We start from the raw sequence: 23,194 nt of genomic DNA on the forward strand, positions 1-23,194 counted from the left end.
TATGGTTTCCATGTGGTTATTAACCATTAGGCTGCAACTCAATCAGCTTCTGTAACAAACATAAAGATAAACCTGATATTCCAGTGCACAGGCAGGGATCAAACACAGTCATTTACAGTCATTTTTTTCACCCACATCCTTACAGCTGTGCATTTAAATCATATGCAGATGAACAGAAAATAATCTTAGGGCCAAACTTACACGCCAAAGCTAAATGCTTTCATGAAAAATAAATATTTTCAGAACTTGAAAGTGAGTAGCTCAAGTTAAATAACAAAACAGAGATGTGCCTTAGGCTACCTCGTTGAAGCAGTAGCCTATTCAGACCAGAGCACCTCCATTTCATTCATGCCTTTTAGTCAAACCGAGCTAATTATCATGCACTGAACTGTAAACATCTGACTGTATCACAATATTTTGTCTTCAACACTGAGTTTCCACAAAAAATCGTTTGAGTTATGCAACTTATTAAATAACACAGCAAAACACAGTCCAGCTCACTGAGATTCATGCTTGTCTCTGCTGCTATTTCCAGACACACCTCTGCAATAATTATAATGTGCAGCACAACAGGAGGCCCTTATAGGGACGTATCAAATTGGTCTCCATAATGTGCAAAGTTTGGGAACGTGTGCACCACACCACTGGCCAGCGCCCAGGATAAACAGAGGCTTTCAAAAATATTAAGATGTGACCTCACAACTATGCAGGCGCGCACACACAAGCACACGTACAGTCACGGGCACACAGCAACTTGGCACGGAAAAGCGCACCATCCATTTGCTTATCAACAGCACAAACCCTCCGCACAGCGACGAAGACCAAATGAACAGCAGTTTCGGAGAGAAGGTAACAGCGGTGTTTGCACGGTGCACAAGATGTTGTCTGACGTAAATCACAAAAACACTGGACTCCTAATGGGTCTCAGAGACTATGGATGTGGGCCCGTCGAACAAACATCATTAGTATCATAGTACAAAATGAATAAATAAATAAATAACCTTGTTACTACGATCTCGGTTATCCCCGTTGGCCCGATGTCATAAAGGAAACGCGCGTAAAGCTGCCAAACATGCCATCACAGAAAAACCGAGGATAAGACACCTAAGCGTACTGTGGGCCTAAAGTAGTATAAATGTCAACAACAAGTCAAAGCCAAAACATTGGATATGAGTCGTCCAAAGTTGGAGATGTCTTAGCTTACCTGGTCCCGCGGAATGCAAGGCAGCGAAGTCCTGCGGTGGGACTTGCTGTTGCTCTGACTGTGAGCCATCATTTCCGAGGCCGCTATGGAGCTGGACCTCCGTCTCCTTTTGAAGACAGGGATGTCCTCCTCCTTCGCCCCGGTCACAGAGCCACAGCACCCCGTCCCGCTGGTCCCTGGGGCCGGCAGGAGCCGGTCAGCATACCTCGCAAGCAAAACCCCCAGCAGCCCCAGCAGGTAGGCCAGGTAGGGTCTCCAGCTGGCCCGGACTCTACACAGAGAGACGAGGGAAACGGCCCTGATGACGCTAATGAAGACGAGGATGGACACTCCCTGAGCCAGCCGGACGACCAGCAGAGCTCCGCTGCCCAGGCAGCCGAGGACTACCAGAGTTGCGGTGAGGGACAGCAACTGCTCCTCGGCGCCACGCAGGAGGGACTGCGCCGCGGCTTCGGCCAAGTGGCACACCACTAACAGAAAAAGCGCGTTGCGAATGAGCACCCCGCAGCGAATCAGGTACAGTCCGACCCAGAAGAAGGCACATACGAAAGTAAGAACTGGGGAGTAGCACACAGTCAGGAGCAACTCCACAGCGCAACCCGCCGTGAAATGAAGACTAGAGCCGGAGCCGCTGCTATTTCCGTTGCTGCTGCTGCTGCTGCCTGCATCCCAGTCGACCAATCTGAGCAGCAGAGCGAGAGTAACGGAGACGGAGGCAACGCAGACCGCAGATGACACTCCTCGGCAAGTCCATGTCACGGCGAGTCTCAGCCACGACTGGCTCCTTGCGACCTGGTGCAACGGGGTGACACATGTCTTCACGTAGCCGTTGCGCTCCAACGCTGCCCGGGGATATTTTTCATGAGCGCTTCTTGATGAACCTCTGTCGCTGTCTGGCTCCAAGGCCATCGCTATCAGTCAAGCGTAATGCTGCGCAGACCGTCTGGGAAAATAACAGATTTAGTGTCTGTGTGAGCGTCTCAGTCTACATGTATAAATCCTATGATAAAGCATATTGTCTGCGCGCAGCAGTCACCAAAATACTGGCCAGTGACACTTGCCTTCAAAACAAAAGTTCAAGAAGTATGTATAGAATTTGAAATCATGGGGTTCACAACTTTTCTTTTACTTTTGTGATTCAGAACTTTCCCATTGCCGTTGGTTCACAATTGTGTTGCCCCTAGTCAACCAGTGAACCAAAAAAGCAACAATGGCGTTTCACACATCTGGGCCGCTGCGTCCACTTCTCTACTTAGTCTCTCTCTCTATCTCTCTCTCTCTCCTCCCATTAGACACTGTCCCTTTTTTGTGCCGCTCCGGTGATTCCTCCGTCACGTTTCAGCTCTTTCCCGTGTTTCTGTTCACTCTGCAGGCTGCAGCCTGCCCTGGATGTGACTCAGCTCGCTGTGGATGGATGCCATGTTGATACGAAAATTTTCCGGCTTGTCCTGAAAGATGGATCAGCTCATTAAGAGAATTAACGGTGGCGATCCTGTAATACATTTCAGAGATAAACTATGCTACATAAATAGGACGGAATACCAAAAAGTGGTATTATACTGATACCACACAACTTTCAACGTTTCGTCTCAGGTCACTCAAAATTCATATCTTCAGGACACTTTAATATAAAAATATGTATGGTCAGTTTATTCTCTGTCAGAGCAAGTTTATTTAACTTCCTTTAGCCTGGTGAAGTCATTTTCATAGATACAGTCTGTATGAAAAGCACAGTCCAGCAAACAACAAAGAGCAGCCATGGTAATAATCATCCTGCTCCCCATGATTTTTTTGCAGGATTAAAATCCTAAATCACATCATCCTCTGCCTCATGTGTGTGACTGCATGCCTAGGGCAAGTTAGGAGCCTTCACCTGTCTGCCCTACATTTTATGAGAGGATTTAAAAGGATGTGCTGCAATCACGAAAAGCTATTTCAAGTCTGTCATCTCTCTCCCTGTGGTATTATTAATTCTACTGAATCACATACATTGGATCTCCAAAGAGAAAAGCATTACACATGTTTTATTACGTCTGAATTGCTGAGAAAGAAGTCAAAAACATCTGTCAAAACATCTGTTTTAATAGAGTGGGCACAGCTTGTTTTGTATATAAATGCGTCCGAAATTTATGAGGCTTCGTCTTTCCCCCATTAGCAGTTTGAGTTATGACATTGGATCTGTGTTTTATTACAGTGTTGCACAACGGGGGTCAGTGCAATCAGTCAAATGCAATCAGCACATAAATCTCATGTTTTAGTCATCCCATCACAGAGGACAGCGGACCTTTGCCAATTTGAGTTGTTCATTTCTGTTCAAGCTCAGTAGAAACCAGAGGGGTTGTAGGAGGGCACTTTTTTGCACATCAACATGCTTTCTTTCATTTTATTCTTTTACACATCTTTTCAAAAAAAAAATTATATGATTATTTTGCCCCAGTTGAATATTTTGAGTTAAGAATAAAGATTACTGTAAAGTAATCAAGTGCAGGTGCTCTAAAGGGGAGGACTCTGGACTCAGTCAGGGATGGCTCCAGCAAGGTTCAAACCTGTCTTTTCTACATCAGCACTAACACACTGTAAATCACATTTTGGCAAAGGTAGCCATGATAATAACATTCCTCGCCCTTTGCCCTTTAGAGATGCCCAGACACACTCCTCCAGTTGTACAGAGCAAGTATTCTACCAGTGTCATCTATCATTGTGAACTGCTTGAAGAGAACTGGATGTGAGTGTGTGCATGTTTTATTTTTGGCTGTGTGCGTGCGTGTGTATGCCGCTTACATCTGTTTATGTTCTGACCTGTCTGAGTGGATGACAAGACGTCTTCACAAAATGTTCCCATAGGCTGGTGTAATGTCTGTGGTTTATAACAGGATATTCTATATGGTTCTGTGCAGTCTTAAAGTTGCTTTTCACTAAAAGGCTCACAGAAACAGACAGAAAATGCACTGGTCAAAGGGGCTTTATTTTGACCAGTGTGTGGTGTATTGTCATTTACACATTCTGAATAAATGCTTTGATTCACCCTCACCTCAACGGATATCATGCTACAGAGACATTTTCTGACAGTGAATAAAAAATACATTTTCCAAGTTCTAATCCTGTTTCCCTGTGCTAATTGTTCATTCATTATGTGACACAGACTGAATTGGTTTTAAAAATTATTCTTCAGTATTTTTTATATCAAATGTTTTCTAATTTTGGACAACTCACAGATGACTTCATAAATGACTATTGGGTAGCTAGTGGGTAGCTAGCTGCAATATCATAGTAGGATGTATGTGGTTAGATTTACGCAAACAAAACATTTCCCAAGAACATGATTTACATATCTAACCATCATCCTCCTCCTCCTGGTCTAACAGCTTGGGTGGAGATGAGAAACCTCAACAGCTTTGTATGAGAGTAGCAAGTGAAAATTTGATGTAGATATACAGTAGATAGAAAAAGTATACAGTACAGTGTGACATCACAAGGCTACAGATACAACAGGGCACATTTCTGACCAGATCAGAAGTGCATCAGATTTGAAACATTCAAAATACACAGGTTGGTGAAACATTTCTTCTCAGACTGGTATTAAGTTAGTCTTTAACTGCACCCAAAACAGACTACAAGAAAACATCTGGGATTACATACTGTTATACTACAATACAGCAATAACAAGAAAAAGAAAGTGGATTTTCCTGATGCGCATCAGCACCGCATGGTCTGGTATGTGGCTTTCAGTTGCAAGTAATGGATGACCACAAATCTGTTCAGTTTATGGTCCAAAAAGTAGCTCTTTTCACCCCATTAACCTTGTCTTAATAAGCTACCCACAAGATAAAGACCCCCCCAAAAATAGAACTCCAAATATTTTCCAGACACATGACTTTCATTTATTGTTACATGGTGAACATGCACAGAAATACACCAGGTGCACAAACAGGAGTTAAAATAGTCAAAACACTACAAGTCTCCAAAGTATGGTATGACTCATAATTGTAACAGTTTTTTTTTTATTTTGCTAGGGTTGACTAATGAGCTTTGTCATGGTTAACTTTGAGGATTTGGTCACGCACAGAGAGAAAGAGACAGATGTAGTACATTTTAAGGATTTAAACAAACCTTGACACACATCACAGAAGGCCATGTTACAGTGTTGTTTCCCACTAGTATTCAAAAGTGAATTTGAAATAATCTTTTGCTTCAGTCTTTATGTTTAAGTAGCTGTAATTGAAAAAGCCTACTGAAGACAAAACACGTCACTTCAGGTAAGTATCTGACTATTGCTGATGAACCAGGAATTTCCAGCTGTGTCTCACAGTAACACCCACACACACATACACACACACACACACATGCACAAAATACTGTTAGACATTGCACCGCTACATCACTGTGAAATGTAAAACCCAACCCGAGCATGTCACTGCCTTTGCTTCGTTGCCAAGTAATACAGATGGGCACAGTTCACAGCTTCATCCTACTGTATATGTTCTTGAATAAACTTCTGCTTTTTAGACAGAATGTGTTTCTGTTGTCATAAACGTTTTGCATAATATCATATAAAACTATTCATCATGTTCTGACACAGTGGGCTAGAGAGACGTCACTGGCTAGTTGTTTGGCTGCCAGAGACAACAGACTCCCTGTGCTTGTGCCTGTTAATGGAGAACGCAAGTTATGCTGCTGCCCTTGCGTATACATACAGACACACGTGTGTGCCATTGACAAACATGCGTTTCAGTGTGTGTACATGTGCAAATGTGAGGAGGGAGGAGGGACTGTGTCTCTGGGGGCTGTGCAGCAGTGAGATGACTGTTCTCTCTCACCGCTTCCCTCTGCCTCGCCACGTTTTAATAAACACCAGAAATGTTATTTGAAGGTGCTGCTCTGACGCTTTCCTGCTCTGAGGAGGGAAACTCTTTATGTGCTGCCTGTGGCACTCTACAGCTTTGGGTGCAGTGGCACATTCCAACAGTGACCGAGAAGAGCCTGTACTGAAAGGACAGACGACTCACTGCTCCAGACAGTGCACACCAAATTAGTGACTGCCTGCAGGTGTCACAGAAAAAAGCTGAGTCTTATCATATGAAAGGCTTTTTTTAAAAAAAAAAAAAAAAAAAAAAAAAAAAAAAAACAGCTCTTACATGATACATGTAATGACATGGAGGGAGAAAACACAATACATTTTAAATGTTTGATTTTTGTTTGTGGAATGGATGAGATAAAGATAAATGAAACTGAAAAAAGCATACAGGTATGTGGCCTACATACTGTATATATATAAAGAGATGAATAATTGGTTAAACACACATTACCATGAGATGAGCTAAGTGGTGAGTATGTGAGCAGAACTGCAAATACAATGCATGTTCAGATGATGTGCTTTGTTGTTTAAGTAATTTTAAAATTACATTAAAAATATATTGTTTTTCTCTCCTCAGGTCCTTGTTTAATTAATAGTAAGAGATAATGAATATAAAAGTCATAATTTTAAGATACACTGACAAACTGATCCATCTAGTCAAGAAGTGCAGTAATGTATCATATCATCCTCCCTTTGGCTCGTCACCAAAATGTGCACTGATGCCGATCACTTGCTTGTCGCACCATCTGCTTTCTCTGAGCAACTAAAAACACATGTGATGCAATGGTGACAGCATGCAAAAAATTAGTCTCAGAGCCAGAAATCTGTTGATCATGAAAATATTTTTCTTTCAATTTTACAAGTGAACAAGGCACGTCACATGAGCAACCCTGTGAGAGAAAGACAAGGAATCGTAAGTCAGAGTTTTACAATCAGTTGTGATAATACTATCGTAACTGGGGTGGCCAGACATGTTATAACTCTTTTTTTCCCCACTTTTGTTCAAAACATTTAATATAAACAAAAGGGAGAAATTGCCTACATATTTCAATGCAGGGACACGGAATTCACATTAAATCTATCACAGCAAAAACAAATTTAGTAGAAGGTTTGATAAGAAGACCTGTGTAAAACCTCATCGACACTTAGCCCTTTAAAAAGAGATATTTCGAACAGATTCGTTTAATGTTGGATGAAAGGAGAAATCGTTTTTTGAGAAACATTGCAAATGATATACAGTGCTTTGGAATGCATCACTATATGGTTTTGTGACAAATGCACTACAAGAAGAGTACATGGCATTACTGACTTCCAGACATCAAGATCAACTGTAATAGTAATAATAAACATTTCACTTATCAATCTCTTGTAGCACAAATTTATGAGACCAGTATGTGGTTATCACTTAAGGCAAATAATTCAAAACTACTCAGTGAGATCACTACCAAACAAGGGGCTTTGTTGTATTCATTTGAATTTGATGGAGTCTCTCACTCACACACACACACACACACACACACACACACACACACACACACACACACACTGTCCGTCTGTGACTGTCCTTAATTGTTGCCATATGATGGATTAGGAGTTGTTTATGAGTTTAGTGCAGCAGAAAATATACCATATCCTGTTTGTTTCTCTCCACTAGAGATACGTTTCCAACAGTGGCCTGGTCACAGCAGTAATGACTGGGAAAATGTAGCTCAAGTCCCCTCGTCTTTATAGGGTTATGTGTGTGTGGTCTTGCGTCAGCAGCATGATAAGCTGTGTCTACTAACCCTTCAGGAATTCATGGATAAAAATTCTGCTTATCAGGTTTGTGATAATGGCCTCATTGTGTGTGTGCGTGTCTTTAACTCAGGTAGTCAAAGCCCTGGGAACAGTAAAGGACTGTTAAAAACTCAGAGCACATCCATGCCTGCTATTGCACATGTGCAGTATGTTTGCATGTATGTAGATGATTTAGATGTATGTCATGCCGGGTGCTTTATATGTGTGTGTGTGCAGCATGTAGGCCTGTAAGACTGTAGGTGAAAAGGAGATGTGGTTTGAGTAGAAGTATTTATGTATTCCTTCACGGTTGTGCATGGTTCTGTGTAGTGCTGGGACCAAAATAAACAAAATATTTTCCACTGGTATTTTTGAGAGTTCAAAATGAATTGAGCCTAAAATTATAAATAGTGCCTCCAGAAAATTGTTATATGCTGCACTTTAAAGCCCGACACTAACATAAATCTTCACCTCCAACAAGCTACTCAGCTTTTATATGTGACCAAACTGCAAGTCATATAAGAGAAGGCATTACAACCTTACAGAGTTTTACAGACTCTCTTCACTGCTGTGTTTAGCTTGTTTTAAGTGCAATTAGTGATTGAATGGCTTTCCCCCTCAGGAAATATGCACTCTCTGCTGTGACTCCTAGGTACCGGAAACCTGTACAAACCATAGACTGTGTATATAGATGGATAATGCCTCACCACTTCCAAGTAAAACCAAAACATTGCAAATACAGGAGCTGCTCTGTTGCTTTGTGCCACATTTTGCAACAAAAGTTTGCACAGCAGTGACCAGAGGTGGAGTTGCAATGTTAGGCTGACAATCAAAACTGTTAATCATCCAAAATACATCCTTTTCTATAGTACCAAAAAACTTTTTAAAATCAAACAGAGAACCCAGAATAAACACCCCTTGATCACTCGACCCCTGGTATATCATATTGAGGGAAAATAACATGAACATTAAAGATGTTTTATCAGAGTTGTGCCTGTGCTTTACCACTGATCTCACTGGCACACAGTCCTGCCATTCTTGTGTTTGTCCATCGCACATCTGCCACCTCTGATTGACCCTTTCTCATTACGTGTTTTTTCAGGAATCTGAAAATCACTGTGAGCTGCTGGGTTAACACACATTCACACAGGCACCCACACATGAACAAAGAAGGGCTACTGATCCCACTGCGCTTTAGAATACACACACAACAGAGTAGTTATAAGGCCTCACCCAACATGTGACTGTATTAGCAGTTTGAGATCAACATACAAAATTTATATTTTTATTCAAATGTGTTTATATTTAAGGCAAAATTTCAAAGAGAAATGAAGCAGATCAGCTAGCACATACATTATTGTACATGCACATCCTGCACACACATGCACACACACTACCTTTCATGTCTTATTTATTTTTTTCTACACAAAGGTGAATCTAGGTCACTGTCAAATGGGCACAACAATAAAGTGGTGGTTAACCAACCACACATACAATACATGGATTCATTAATAAAACAAAATCAGACATGAACAATACACTCTACACACTATTCTTCCATTAATATGTAAATTAAAATTTTGCATTTGCAGAAAGTAGACTGAAATGAACCAAAACAGTGTTATTCAGAGGCCATGTGTCTGTTTGCTTGTGTGTATTTATGTGTGCAATTCCAAGAGCCACTTGTTGTCCTTCAGACAAGTATCCAGTCCAGTGTGAGTTGTTTTTTGCTTTTGAACCTTATGCTAACAGTCTGTTTATACCTGTTTGCTATTCACAATAATGTTTTGTTTATGTCCCACTACAGGATATGCCAGTGTATGTGGGCAGCTGATTGGAATAATTGACAGTACAATATTCAAAGCATCACAACATAATAACTGCAAACATGCACTTTGCGTGATAACTTTGTTCTATTAAATATTTATAATAGCAATCTTATTGAAACAAAGACTATAACAATACCTTAAATGGACAAAACAAAAAATGGGTTAGTTTGACATGTGGGTTGTGACTGGATTATCATTGAAGCTGTCAAATCTGTGCAAACATGCTCATTGAAAGTGAGATGTTTGAATAATGCTTTTGATAAAGATTTTTTACAGCACGTTTTTTTTAATAAACACAGATATTTGCATAAGTAGCTACCGGTATTTGCTTTCTTACAGTGAGTTAAATAAGAGTGATGCCACCCTTCTCAGTTGATAAAATAAGGAGTTAACTGGTTAGCTTAAGTTAACATAAAGACTGGAAATAGCCAGCTCAGTCTAAAGGTAACAAAATCCAAGTTGTATCTCATTTGCTTCAGTCATACAAAAAATGAAGTGTAAGAATGCCAATTCACTCTTTTTGTAGGGTTATGCGTCAGTTTTTTTTATTCGCGGCTGGTGGTCTGGCAACTGTTCAGTGCCAAGAACTGGGACATAATTTCCTCTATAATGGCAATTTGTTGTTTCTACATTTACTTGACAGAATTTCCTGCTTTGCAGCCTGAAGGCCTAAAGAGCTATGTAAATCTTTAACCCATCAGTACAGAGCTGAGAGACAGGCTGACAGAAATGGTGGAGGTGAACAGAAAAGTTAAAGGAGGAAAAGTGAAGGGTAATGTAACTGTGCCAAATATGAAACTAGCTCAGTTTCGTTGACCACCTCCATTATCTGTAGCCCAAACATTTATACACACACACTGGATAAATTACTACAAACATTTATCTGCTTTTGTGAGATCCCATTCTAACTCTCTTCTTTTTTCTGCATAACCACTGAGCAAATAGAGGGTGAGGCATTCTAATAACCAGAAAAAATACCTCCTTAAAATGTTCCAGTGACAATAATCCCCATAACATGAAGAAATCATAGTGTACAGTCATCATTCTGAAGTATTTCCAGGCCAAGTAGTCAAACAGAGATGTATTTAGGCTGACAGGGAAAAACACTTGCGCCTGTGCATGCATGGTTGCACATGCTTCACAGCAGCAACACCAGTACACAACAATATTCAGATATGAACACAGAAGAAAACACACAAACAGTAGAAAAAAAATGAAGATACAGCATGAGACAAACAGCTCCTGCTCTAAGGTCAGAAGCAGCCGAGGGCATAGATGCTAAACGTCTGTCTTTCCATAACCATTATCCTTACAGAGAGTGACGGTGTGGTTCTTCCAGAGAGTCTTTGTTTATATGTGCTTTTGTGTAAGTGTACTGAGGGTGGGTATTTTCATACAACATTCATCCACACTGAGAAGGCCCAGACCTCACATTCCTGCTGATCTTACAGTAAGTGAAAGAACCAGTCCAACACAATCCTCCCTTCATCTTAAGATTGTGGTGTCCTTATTTGCTGTCCCAGGTTGAACTCTGGTCAGTGCAGATCAGTTGTCCAAGTCTTCATGTCATTAGGATGCTGGATTTTCCCTATCCTTATCTATCCTACATCACTGGCTTGTGCTCCTTGGTTATCCTCTGGCTCTCACCCAGCCAGCCACATCCCACACTTATTATGCAGCACCATGGCACTTACAGTGTGTTACCCCACAATGCTCATAATTCCCTGGCACTGCTAATGCGCCCACCCTCATACATATGTTTGTCACTGTACAAACATAAGCTACAAAATGCTAGAATACAAATCAACAACTGCCAAAAGCTCCAGGAAAAGCTATTATTACTAATTTCCATAACCCATTACACTGTAGGCTTTATTACAACTACTAATATGATATGCAGAACTGAAATCCTGAATGACAAACACAAAAATGCAGTCATGATGGCACAACAGTTCTCAATCCTTCTTGTTTGAGGTATGCGATAAGTCTGCTATAGGGAAATCTATCTGCTGCTACATCAACTAGTGTTTTTTATGGGTTGCATCAGTTCTAATGTATATGGGTCAGAGGGCAGCATCTACCAAGAAAAAGCTATGAGATTTTACTGCTGAACTGTGGTAAGCCTGATCCCTGAAGAGGTCAAATTAGATTTACTTTATACCAATCAAGATCTATGTATAAGTGAAAAAATGTGATAACTGAGCCTGTTTGGAGAGTTGTTTAATTGGAGATAAAATAGAAAAGGAATGAGGTGTTGCCTTATGCAAGTATTTGTTTTCTTTGGCATTTGAATAATTTGATCTTTTTCTCATTGTATTGCACCAACTAATATGTTTGGCTTTAAACGCTGCAATCACAGATACACGAGACACTCAAAAGTGAAGAGCCAAGCAGGTTTGTTCTGGGATAAAATATTTCTGTCTCTCTTCTCCACAAACCTCCTCCAATCACCTCACCCATATCAACTGGCAGACAGTGTACTTACGCTGAAATAGAAACCATTTCTAAGGGACAGTGAGGTAAGTGTCTGCAGCACTTTCTATTCTGGACAGCTACCAAAAACACTGTGTGACTGCCCTACGGATGTTTTAGGTTAGTTGATTTCCTAAAGAAAGCTGCAATGGTGCAGACTATTGCTAGCACGGTATGAATGATGAATGATCATTAGGAATAAAAAAACAAATGTACTCCAGGTTTTAATGCTCAGCACTGGCCACAGTGTAACGAGAGATTTAGTTGTTGTTTTTTTTATTTATATAAGTTTGCAATACATGGTTTCATGTGGTCATTGTCTGTCACTGTATTAGACTGATGGGTAAAATGTCATTTTTATCCATCTACAACACAACACAGTGTGCAAGCAGTGAAGGGAAAGAGATACAACAATCATCTTTTGGAACATATACCAAATGTGACATCTCTGTTGTGAAAGAAATCTTATTCTTAAATGTTGAAATACCAAATTAGTCACACACAGTCCAACTTGCTAGCTGAATAGTGCATTTAGACAAGGAAGTTCAAAAGAGCCCTTATAATTTCAACATTCATTATCATGTATCCAAATTTGAAGTGTTCAGGAACTCAAAAAATTCAGACGGCCAGTGAGACATGATTAATCACTAATTAAGTGATTAATTTAAAGAAAGAGCGTGTGGCGAAAAACTGCCCATTGGGATTTCCCTGCAGGTAACTGGTTTCCTTATGTACATTAGACACTCCACAATGGGCTCTTCAGTAGGGATAAAAAAGAGGACAACCAACTGCAAGGTAATGCAGAACAAAATAATCAACCTACACTTCCCAGTTAGATTTGTAGTTGCCTGGTAATACAGAAGCTACAGGTTTCCAGTAAAAGTCATCCAGGCTGCTGTTCTGTCTGTAATGCACAGATTTCTTTTTTTTTTTTTTAATAAACTGTCACAAATACATTTGTACATACAGTACACTCATTTATGCATAACCACAGTACATAAAGCACATTGCCACAACCAACGTACACACCCAGGGTATATGCACAGATGAACAACTATCACTAAATAAGAGACAGAGAATGCAAGTAAGTGCAGAAGGGGCATAAGAAAAAAAAAAAAAGTCCAGTCCATTTAGTCATCATCCTTATGGGCTTATTGCACAGCAAGACAGCCATTACTGGACCATTGTACCAGTGTGACACTGGCTCACAGTGAGTAGGCGTACCCAGAAGCACATTTAATTGGCCTTATTTGTAAAGCCATAAACCCAGTGGGTATCCAAAGAGGTGATGAAGACCCTTGAAAGTCATTTTGAGCTGAGTTGGGATGTAGATGTATAATAATAGACAAACGTGAAATCATGAAAGAGTTTTCTTTGCTGTAGATGTACACAAATGATATATCAGCAAAACAGCTATCTTTTCAATCTAGTCTCAATCTGGCACTCAGGGCACTTTGGAAAAAACAAATATTGAAAAGCTGTATTTGAAACAATATATTAGATACAGCTGAATTCACTGATTTTTTTTAGAGAGAAAACAATATTAAAATACAACAGTGAACCCAACATTATGACGTCAGCTTTTACCATGAATATGATTGCAAACAGCACTACTTCATTTAGACACCTAGCAGACACAAAGCAAAACTAGCATTCATCTGTGGTCATGTTTTGGGCCGTGTGGTGAAGCAAATCCCATAGTCACTGTCCTTTCAGCTCTGTATTGTTTTGCTCTGAATCCCCAGAACAGCAGCAAAAGCTGTAGAGGAGAAAATAAATGAGCAACACTCGTCGCTGCCTCACAGCTACCTTCACAAAATTTCACTGACTATATGGTAAAAGAATGTGGCTGTGCTGGGCAGCTTTCCGGTCATGTATAACTGTAGGATTTTTAACCTAGATAAATTAAGATCTTACAAAACCACTGGCAATGACATTACCTCATATGTGTCTTCCTGTTGTTAATGGTAAATGCACACAGCAATTTCTACTGACATATGTGTCGTGTCTGTGTGCATCCACCAGGATTTGCCTTAAAAAAACATCTAGGAATCATAAATAAAAAAGGATAAAGTACTAGACATAGCTGTAAAGGCACCACCACTCTACTCCCCCGCTCCCTTCCTGCCTCTCCCTGCTTTCCAGACTGTCTGCTTCTTATCGTCCCAGCACCTTCCCATAGGAGCTGCGGATTCAAAGCTACACAGGAGGAAAGGTGAGAAAGCAATAGAGAACGTAGATGGAAAAGCTGATTAATGTACAGAAAAATGCCAGGGTCTGCTCCATAGAGGGAATTTTTTGTAACAGACACAACAGCCTCTACAAGTGATTATGAAAACATCAAATCATTTTGTCTACATATTGCAGTTGCTCTGGATTAAATGCACATTGTTTATACCAATGCACATTTTGTCCCCAACATTTAAAAATCACACTGTATATTAGAAAAAAGCACACCATTAATACGACAAGGCCTATTTATCATCTGTCATTGCACTAAAAAAATGCACTAACAAGTTTAAAATGCCCAGGCGTTTCTGCATGATAGTCACAATCTGGGAAGATGACAGGCCTATCTGAATAACCACATCCCATCCTCACTCTCACCCTGCAAGTCCCATGTTGAGAAGAACAGCTGGCTCATAGCATGACGTCATAAATTTCACACAATTCCCAGAGGTTGTTCTATGCTCTCATTGCTGTCCCAATGAGTCTATATTTATTTCTTCCTATTTGTCCCTGCCTTGACTACAATCATAACTACTGTACATTAGCTGATTATTAATGTGGTGTTGAAAGATCACACGGACTGTGAGTCAGTGAATGTGTGTATGTGTTTGCATGTGCGAGTATTGTAAGTAACATATAAAGATATACAGTACAGCATTTATGTTTATGTCACTGTTAGTATTTCAGGGATCCATAATATGTATGATTTAAATATCAGTGATTTCTATCTTTTCAAAAGTGAAGAGTTTTGACCTATCAGAACTCATTTGCAAGGATGTATGTGTGTGTGTGTGTTGTACTTCTATCTTTGAAAGTACCATTTTGAGCATATTTCTATCCAAGTGAGGATATTTTTCCAGACCTCAACTTTTTCAGACTCCTGTTTGAATGTTAATACTTAGTTTTAGGGTTACGGTTACGGTCTAGGGAATGCATTATGTCTATGAGTGTCCTCACAAAAATAAAAATACAAGTGTGTGTGTGTGTGTGTGTGTGTGAGAGAGAGACAGTTAATAACAACACTAGTCTCTGTGTCTGTCTGTATCAATAAAGTTTTACCATCACCAGTCCTGTGATTGTTGATTTACGCAGACTAGATACACTGTGGCTACACACCAAAGATGAGGACTTGGACATGGGACTTGGACTGAAATCACATAGAAAGTGTCTTAAGATTTGGCCTGGACTAGGGAAATGTCTGATGATCTGAATGTTATTTCCAACTGTGATTTGACTGTGGAAAAATACCTCAGAGGGTCACACACATGATGCATTGAGCAGATACTGTCATCAATTCCCCAAACTGGACATGAATTCAAATTTAACTTGCTTAAAGTGCTAAGTTGGCAGACAAAGAAAACTTGCAAAAAAATGACTTGTGAGAATCTTTGGTACACACATCCATTAATATTCATGAATAATGTATGTGTACACATTTGTGCTTGCTACATGCTTGCATGCACTTTATGGATCATTACGAGGGACTGAACCCTGCTTAGAAAAATCTTTTTAGATTTTTAAATGCTCTGTTGTTAGAATAAATTAGAAAATCTATTGTTTAATCTTATATTTCTTGTAAAACAACAGGCTTCAAGGTTTGTATTTTCAGTACACAACAAAGGAAAAACTGTGCGCTAGTCTGTTTGTGATGAGTAACATGATTGTGGAAGTGAGATGGCTTGAGCGGCAGCGGCAGCTGTTCTCCATGTCACTCAACATGTATGTCTGTGCATGTACATATGTAAGAGAAAGAGACTTTGTTGAGGAAAAAAAAAAACAACCTGGGTACCTGGTGCATGTTTATATGTGTGCATTCTTGTCCATTTCTCAGTACTGTAGGTCCACAGTTGTGTGCACCTTTTGGATCAGGCTTTAAAGTATTTGGATAATGTCCAACAAATCATCAAGTAACCCCAAAGCCTTCCAAGGTGGATCTTTATAACATCTATGGTTCTGAGCCACAGGGCCAAGTGGAGAGAAAAAAAAAATATTACACCAATGTGAATCATACCATTAATAATATGAAAAAAGGTAAGTACCAACACTTAATACATGAAGTGGCTACTACAAACACAATGCCGACTATGACAGCTATCAAATATTGGGTCTGATATCATGAAAATCTTATAATAATAACTAAATATGATAATTATTATAATTTAATCAGTTATTTAACCATGACCACAATGTTTCAGTCACTTTAACTAAGTGTCTTTAGCTGCTTGATCATTACCATTTCTAATTAATTCTCTCTCTTTACTCAATATGGTTTATAATTTTAAATAAGGGATTTTTTTCAAGGAGCAGACATGTTATATTAACAGTGTTATCGCAAGAATCAATATATGATTTCTAAGCTATGTGCATCCATTTCATACATAACAAATGTGAATGAAAAAAGAAAATCTAGCAGAACGAGCCAAATGTGGATTATAAAGCAGAAATTGTGTGGGTTGTGTTTTTGTACTGCTGGTGACTGGAGTAACACTATGCTCACGCCGTCTGTCTACTCATTGGAAAGCTCCCTCATGCAGGCAGATCTCATCCCATGCCAGCATTGATGTCATAAGTGGCCCCATTTCTCTGCCTCCGATTGGTCCATCCAGAGTGACACAGCTCTCCTGGTTGACTTACATTTAACAAACTCACGTCACTGTAGTAAGTGGTCTGATCGCACTCTCTCTCTCACATACACGCTTTTCCTTTTCATTATTTCTTTTTCCTTTACTGTCCTATATTTGCTGCTGCCCCACTCTTCTACCCTTCCTCTGCAATAAAAGGAAACACCCAGTGAGGCATTTGCTGATTGGCTAAACCAACCAGTGATGTATGTGGCCAACAAAGTCAGGAATAGACCTCAATACAGCCATGTCTTTAGTCTTTATACCACAGCTCTCATCACAAGAAGCCCGACATGAATACAGGTTGTTAGAAATGTATATATACCTCACAAAATAAGTGTGTGGTTATGGATGCTTGCGGGATAGTGCCAGACTGCAAACTGTAGTCTATATGCCAATTATGGGTGGTAACTTATGTATGCAAAATGCACACATAAGCAGAAATTACTAAGTAAATATGTAAATAGTGCTTCAACAGACTTCACTATTCGTTTATTCGTTTATGACCTCCAGATGGCTGGCAAGCATATTACTTCATTTACTTCACTTAGCAAAGTGAAGTGTTTTATAATTGCAAAATGATGGCACAATTTGTATCAGTAAATATCTTTGCTTCATAATAAATTCACCATGTACATAAGTATATTTTGAAAAATCACATAAATGCCTCGTTAAAACCTAAATATTTTTTAAAATGCTGAACAAGGTTTGAATATGAATGGTTTCTAGCCAAAAGAAAATGCAAGCAGTATGGAAGAATAAGTGGGAAAAGAAAAAAAAGAACAGTATGCTGCACAAAAAAATAAAGGGCAAGAAAATGTCTGCTATGATAAATCTTCTTCATGCAGAGATAAGCATTCTCATGGCTATTTGTTCTTTGTTATTTTAATTAGATTGTTTTCAGACTAACATCCAGTTTCTGTCTCAGTAATGACCAGCCCCAAGGCTTCTCAGTGTTGGAAAGGAAAAAGATTATGCTTCCCCCTAATGGCAAACTGAAAGGAAAAGCTAATATTTCCAATTTAATATAAACAATTTATAATGTGTTGATTATTCTGCATCACTCAAATCTAAAAAATAAAATAAAAAAAACAAACTCAGTGTTAGTGTTTTGATTTTGAAAAAATATGAATATGTGGGCACAATCATTAAAATCTTTCTCTTCAGATCTATATTTTTATTTCTGTCAGGCCTACGCTCATCCATGCATGCAGTGACATTTTATTGGGTGAAAGTTCATCTAACCTAAAACATGCCACGACATAAACCTCTCAGTCTTCTTGAGACAAACAAGTCATAGGTCTACATGGCTAGTGTTGTTTTAGTTTTGATGATTTGACTTTTCTAAGTGATTTGTAACTAGACCTTCAAAACAAACTGGCAAATCTGTTCTTTGTAGTGCAAGGTGGCTACTCTAGATGGATAAATAGCTAAATATAGCTCTTTACATGAGTATGGAATGTTTTGCTTTATGTTCTCTAGTATCTCAACCCCCTAATCCTCCTTGGCACTAAAATGTGTACCTATAATTAAATACAAGCATTTCATGTAACATTTCATTCATAATAAATAAACCAAGAGGCACTGAGCTGTCATGACAACACTCATCCACTAGATGATGCTACAGCACAAAACAACTCAAGTGTGTCAGAGAACCATTCAAACATTGGTCTCCAGAAAACAAAGCTTGTTGAAATAGGAAATAGCACATATTATATAAACTATTCGGTAGTTACATTTCTCCACATGCAACACCCATAATTTGTCATATAAATCATCATATTTAAGTCCTACACAACATTGAATCCAGGAGATACAACAGGCTGTTTGAGTCAACTCAGTCTTTTCATAGCAGCACCCAACAAAAACAGGCAGTGACCCAATTTGTAGATCCAGCCAACAGTTTAAAAACATCAGAGCTTTGCCAACAGCCGTACTCCTGAATTTTCAAAAATAAATCTGCACTAAATACACTAAATAACAAGCCTTTCATATTATAAAGTTAATTTGGTATGTATGCAGATGCAGTATATATAAAAACTCTTAGACATTAAACCCCTGGTGGGTTCTTTGCTTCAGTAATGAAATTTCTGGGGTGTACAAGAGATCTGTTTCTTTTATGATAACCTAGTTGCTCCACTACATTGCAAAGTTATTTTATTTTAAACATTTTTGAGTATTTTTGAGTGTTCCAGCTGTGTTAACGCTGTGTGCATGTGTGCTGTGCAGATCAATGAATGTCCTCTATGCCCTCATTCTTCCCCAGCTGCAGACAGCAGGTTCACTAATAGATGCTACACTAATACATACATGTGACTATTTAAACCTCCTCTGATGTACACACGAGCACACACATGCACACAAACAGTCACTGAAAGCAAACATGAACAAGACAGTTACACCACACAGATGGCTTCGATAGCTGTCATAATTATATGGCAATCTTCAACCACCTTTTATTTGTCATAGTCAAGGCAGGTGGTGGAGACTCTCTGTATCTAATTGCTTGTTGGGTTGCAGATGGGATCGCCCCTCCTCCCTGGAGTCTCTCAGTGCTCCCACCTGCTCTTACTGCTGTGCACGAACACTAATGAAGTTACGCCCCCCCCCCCCTCATTCAGGCTCTTAAAAGCTCCACCAGCCACTCTGATAGCAGACTAAAGTGCTCCCCATTGCCTTCCCTTTGCCCTATTGTGCCTCAGTAAACAGCCTGTCATTTCATGAGACAGCAGACCCACTGCTACTGTGTCAACTATGTGTACTGTTCTTGGACTAACATCTGTCTGATTTTCTTTTTCCTTTATCTACCTTTTTTTTCCTAGATGTGTTGCTAATTATTCCCACTGACCCTATCTTCCCTCAGATTCAGTGCTATTCTATTCTGGCTTATTCTATTACGCTGGTTTCAAGAGTTTAGCTAATGGGGAATCTAAATTTTTCACCCAGTATGATTTCTGCTGGGAGATCTTGATTTCTTTATCTCCGTCTACACTAAATGGTTGTGTCAGCTGTAAAGCATATGAGGCTCTGTTTGGGTCTGTGTTTTAAACTAGAAAAGGGCTGAGCTGGTTCTGTTTTTGGCTTATGTGGGAAAAGTCATTTGTGTTCAAGGTCAGTCCAGTTTTATGTCACATCTTCTGTATTCATATTTGGATTTCTTTTCTTTTTCTTTAGTACACAGAACAGGTCCTTCTCAAAGTTTCAAATTCAGCCTTAACATAGCAACTTTAAACTACGCAAACGACTACACTCTTGTTTATGATTCAAAACTAGACACACACTAACATGGCTCCATGCAGGAAAACTGCCACAGACCTTACAGAGCTGGGATGTTGTTTATGCACTGCAGGCACCTTAGACGTTGTTAAATAAACTACACACATTTGGTAATCCTGCATATTTTTAATATGGAAATATGTTTCAAAAGAAGACGTTGACTGAATTATTACAAGGAACAAGATAAAACACTAATTTAAAGTATACAGCAGTAGCTTCCAGTGTAGGATATTCTGTCTGCTGAATATCTGACATACACTGTGACTGGCAATTTCATGCAAGTTTAGTGCAGTCCAGATATTTTTTTTTTTTACTTTGTTGCTACAGTTTGTGTGTGATTAAATGTTCACCTTAACACCACCCCTTCAAGATTAATTTGAAAAGTAAATGAAAAGTAATTTGTCTTTTATCCTAAAGCTTCCAAGTGTTTGCCTGCTGGTCATCACCACATGAAAACTAAAATTATACTCTGGGGAAAGTTATAAATCAAAGGTTTGAAGTAATGTTAGTACAGATTATCTGCTGCTTGCACCGTTTGCAGTGACATAAATTAATCCACAAAGATCCAAATCCTTAAAAATAGCAAGTAATTAAATGTAACACAAAATACTGCAATACTTTGTATCTATGCAAAAAAAAAAGTGAACAATCTTGCCATGTCTGAAAACTTGCTGAGGGAAGTTGTTCCAGAAAGATTAGAGTTCAGATTGCCACAGTTTCTTTATATGTAGTTTATGATACTCTGAATACACAGTGCACAACTCTGGTACATCCAGTCCTCTGATGAAACAGTACATGTCACCATTTACCAGTAATGATACAACTTCACATGTTTTTGTCACACTGCATCACTGACAGCAGTCCTCAGAAAGCCTGTTACTGAATGTCAGTTTTGTGAGTCCATTAGTTTTTACGGCTTATGGCCCATTGAATATCTATCTACAGTATCTTCCTAATTGTGGAGCCCTTATCATGTTGTTCAGAGACACTGCAGGAGAGAGGGTGTCTGGGCCATTGCCCATGGCAGATACAGCTCTTAGTGAGATATAGCTCATTTCCAGTTAATTTCCTTGACCTCTGTGGCACTAACTAACCAGATGTCTGAATTAACAACATCAGCTTGGAGAGGAAGGTTTGTTCTGTGACAGAACTGTTCCTATGATTGAAGAAAGAGTCACATATTGGCCACCTCCTCATCCCACATCAACATTAAGCACATCTTTCAGAATGTATTAGTCAAGTCTAGTTAACAACCTAATAAATATGTGCGTGCATTTGTTTGCTTTTGTGACAGGACTGCTCTCAGGACGGAAAAATACAGATTTTGGCCTTTACTACGTGGTCTCACGTCTAGTGGTGTAATGTGAGAGTCTCAAATATTTTGGCAGTTTTTACTTGAATTCACCACAGTATACGCAATAATGTCACACATTGTGATTAGTCACATATAGTTGACCTTTACATCCGACGTTTTACCTCAGCATAAAAAGCTTATCGTTCTGAACGTATTAGCACAGTTTACAAATTACACCCTATTAAATGTGTATGTGCATTGGTGGGGATCTTAGCACACAATAAGCTGCAGGATATTAATGAACACCTGTTTCTGCTCTGAGTCAGTGTTTGGACCACAATTTCATGAATATGAATTCTTTTGAAGGTGTCATTGTGGTGCTATTATGCATGAGGATTTTAATTTGGATGAATGTGTTCTTTGTCTCTCATGAGCTCAGTGGTTTCTTCACCTTCTCTCTTACAAATATTGCAGCTAACTTGAGCTTTTATTTTGGGAAAGGTGATATTTTAGAAGCTGCAAACTCCACACAGAAAGCATTCATGCTCTTAGGCAACAGTGCTTATCGCTGCACTACCATGCATCTCATTCTTATATCATGTTACAAACAAAACTTTAAAGGTACAATGTGTAATATTAAGATCAATGTATTAACAGAAATGGAAAATAGTATTTGTAAAGATGCTGTTATTACTGCGTAATCAAAGGAAAATACCAACCATGCATTTTCTTCATCTTAGAATCAGCCTTTCCTCAAATCTAAATAGGGAAGAGGTCTCCTTTCACAGACGCAGCCATTTTGCGGCACCATGTGTCTACAGCAGTTCAGAATTAACAAATCAAACACTGGCTAGAGACAGGGAATTTTATTTTGTTTTAAAAGTGATGTCCATCTACCTCCCCCACCCACCCCACCCCTCCTGGAAATGGGAGGGTAGGGTGTGAGGGCTGCTTAGAAGGTTGCATTCTGCAATCTCACCTCTAGATGCTGCTAAATCGTTCATATTTCACATATTGCACCTTTAATCAACAAGCAAAAAAAAACAACAAAAAAAAAACACCACCCTCATTCACTAAAGAGCTTGTTGGTCTTTGCCCTCTGACACAACACACAAGAACAATCATTAGTAGTGGTAGTGGGTATATGGGACCTTGTAATCATCATCATCACAGTAATAAACATAAAGAATGTTGCTTACTCCAAATTATTGAAATGGTTATTGATAAATAAGCATTACTATGAAATAGTGATCTTCTGTACCGTACAACCTAATTCTCCACTCGCTCTGTTACACCTTCTTTGTTAATTCTGTTGTGACTTTTCCACATGATAAAATTTCTCAGAAAAGACTAAATAAACTGTGAAAAGCCATTATTCTCCAAAAATTAGAGCATGAGGTCAATCAAAGCAAAAGTGTAAATTTGTCTGGGTATCAAACCTGTTTTTATGCATTTCGTATTATGTAATGATTCCATTTGCCATGTTTTGGGGGATTTTGCCCTGAACACGTACAGTAAATCAACTCTCAAATTTGACAGCATCCTTTCATTATTCATAGCTTTAGCACTGACTGGCGTTCCTGTAAGTAAATAAGATCAGAGTCAACATTTGGCACATTTTCCTTATGATGAAAGTGG

General features: G+C 39.2%; 1 protein-coding gene across 2 annotated transcripts in view; it reads right to left on the reverse strand.

Moving 5' to 3' along the window:
- Window positions 1-2,113, reverse strand: part of LOC113136884 (cGMP-inhibited 3',5'-cyclic phosphodiesterase A-like) — a 43,390-nt gene extending 41,277 nt beyond the window's left edge. For both annotated transcript variants that reach the window (XM_026318022.1, XM_033325509.1), the window contains exon 1: window positions 1,205-2,113. In XM_026318022.1, the coding sequence (XP_026173807.1) occupies window positions 1,205-2,113 (909 nt within the window). The remainder of the gene's footprint in view (window positions 1-1,204) is intronic.
- Between the last annotated feature and the right edge of the window lie 21,081 nt (window positions 2,114-23,194).

This window comes from Mastacembelus armatus, chromosome 13, assembly GCF_900324485.2.
Source record: "Mastacembelus armatus chromosome 13, fMasArm1.2, whole genome shotgun sequence".
In the NCBI taxonomy this organism is placed as follows: Eukaryota; Metazoa; Chordata; class Actinopteri; order Synbranchiformes; family Mastacembelidae; genus Mastacembelus; species Mastacembelus armatus.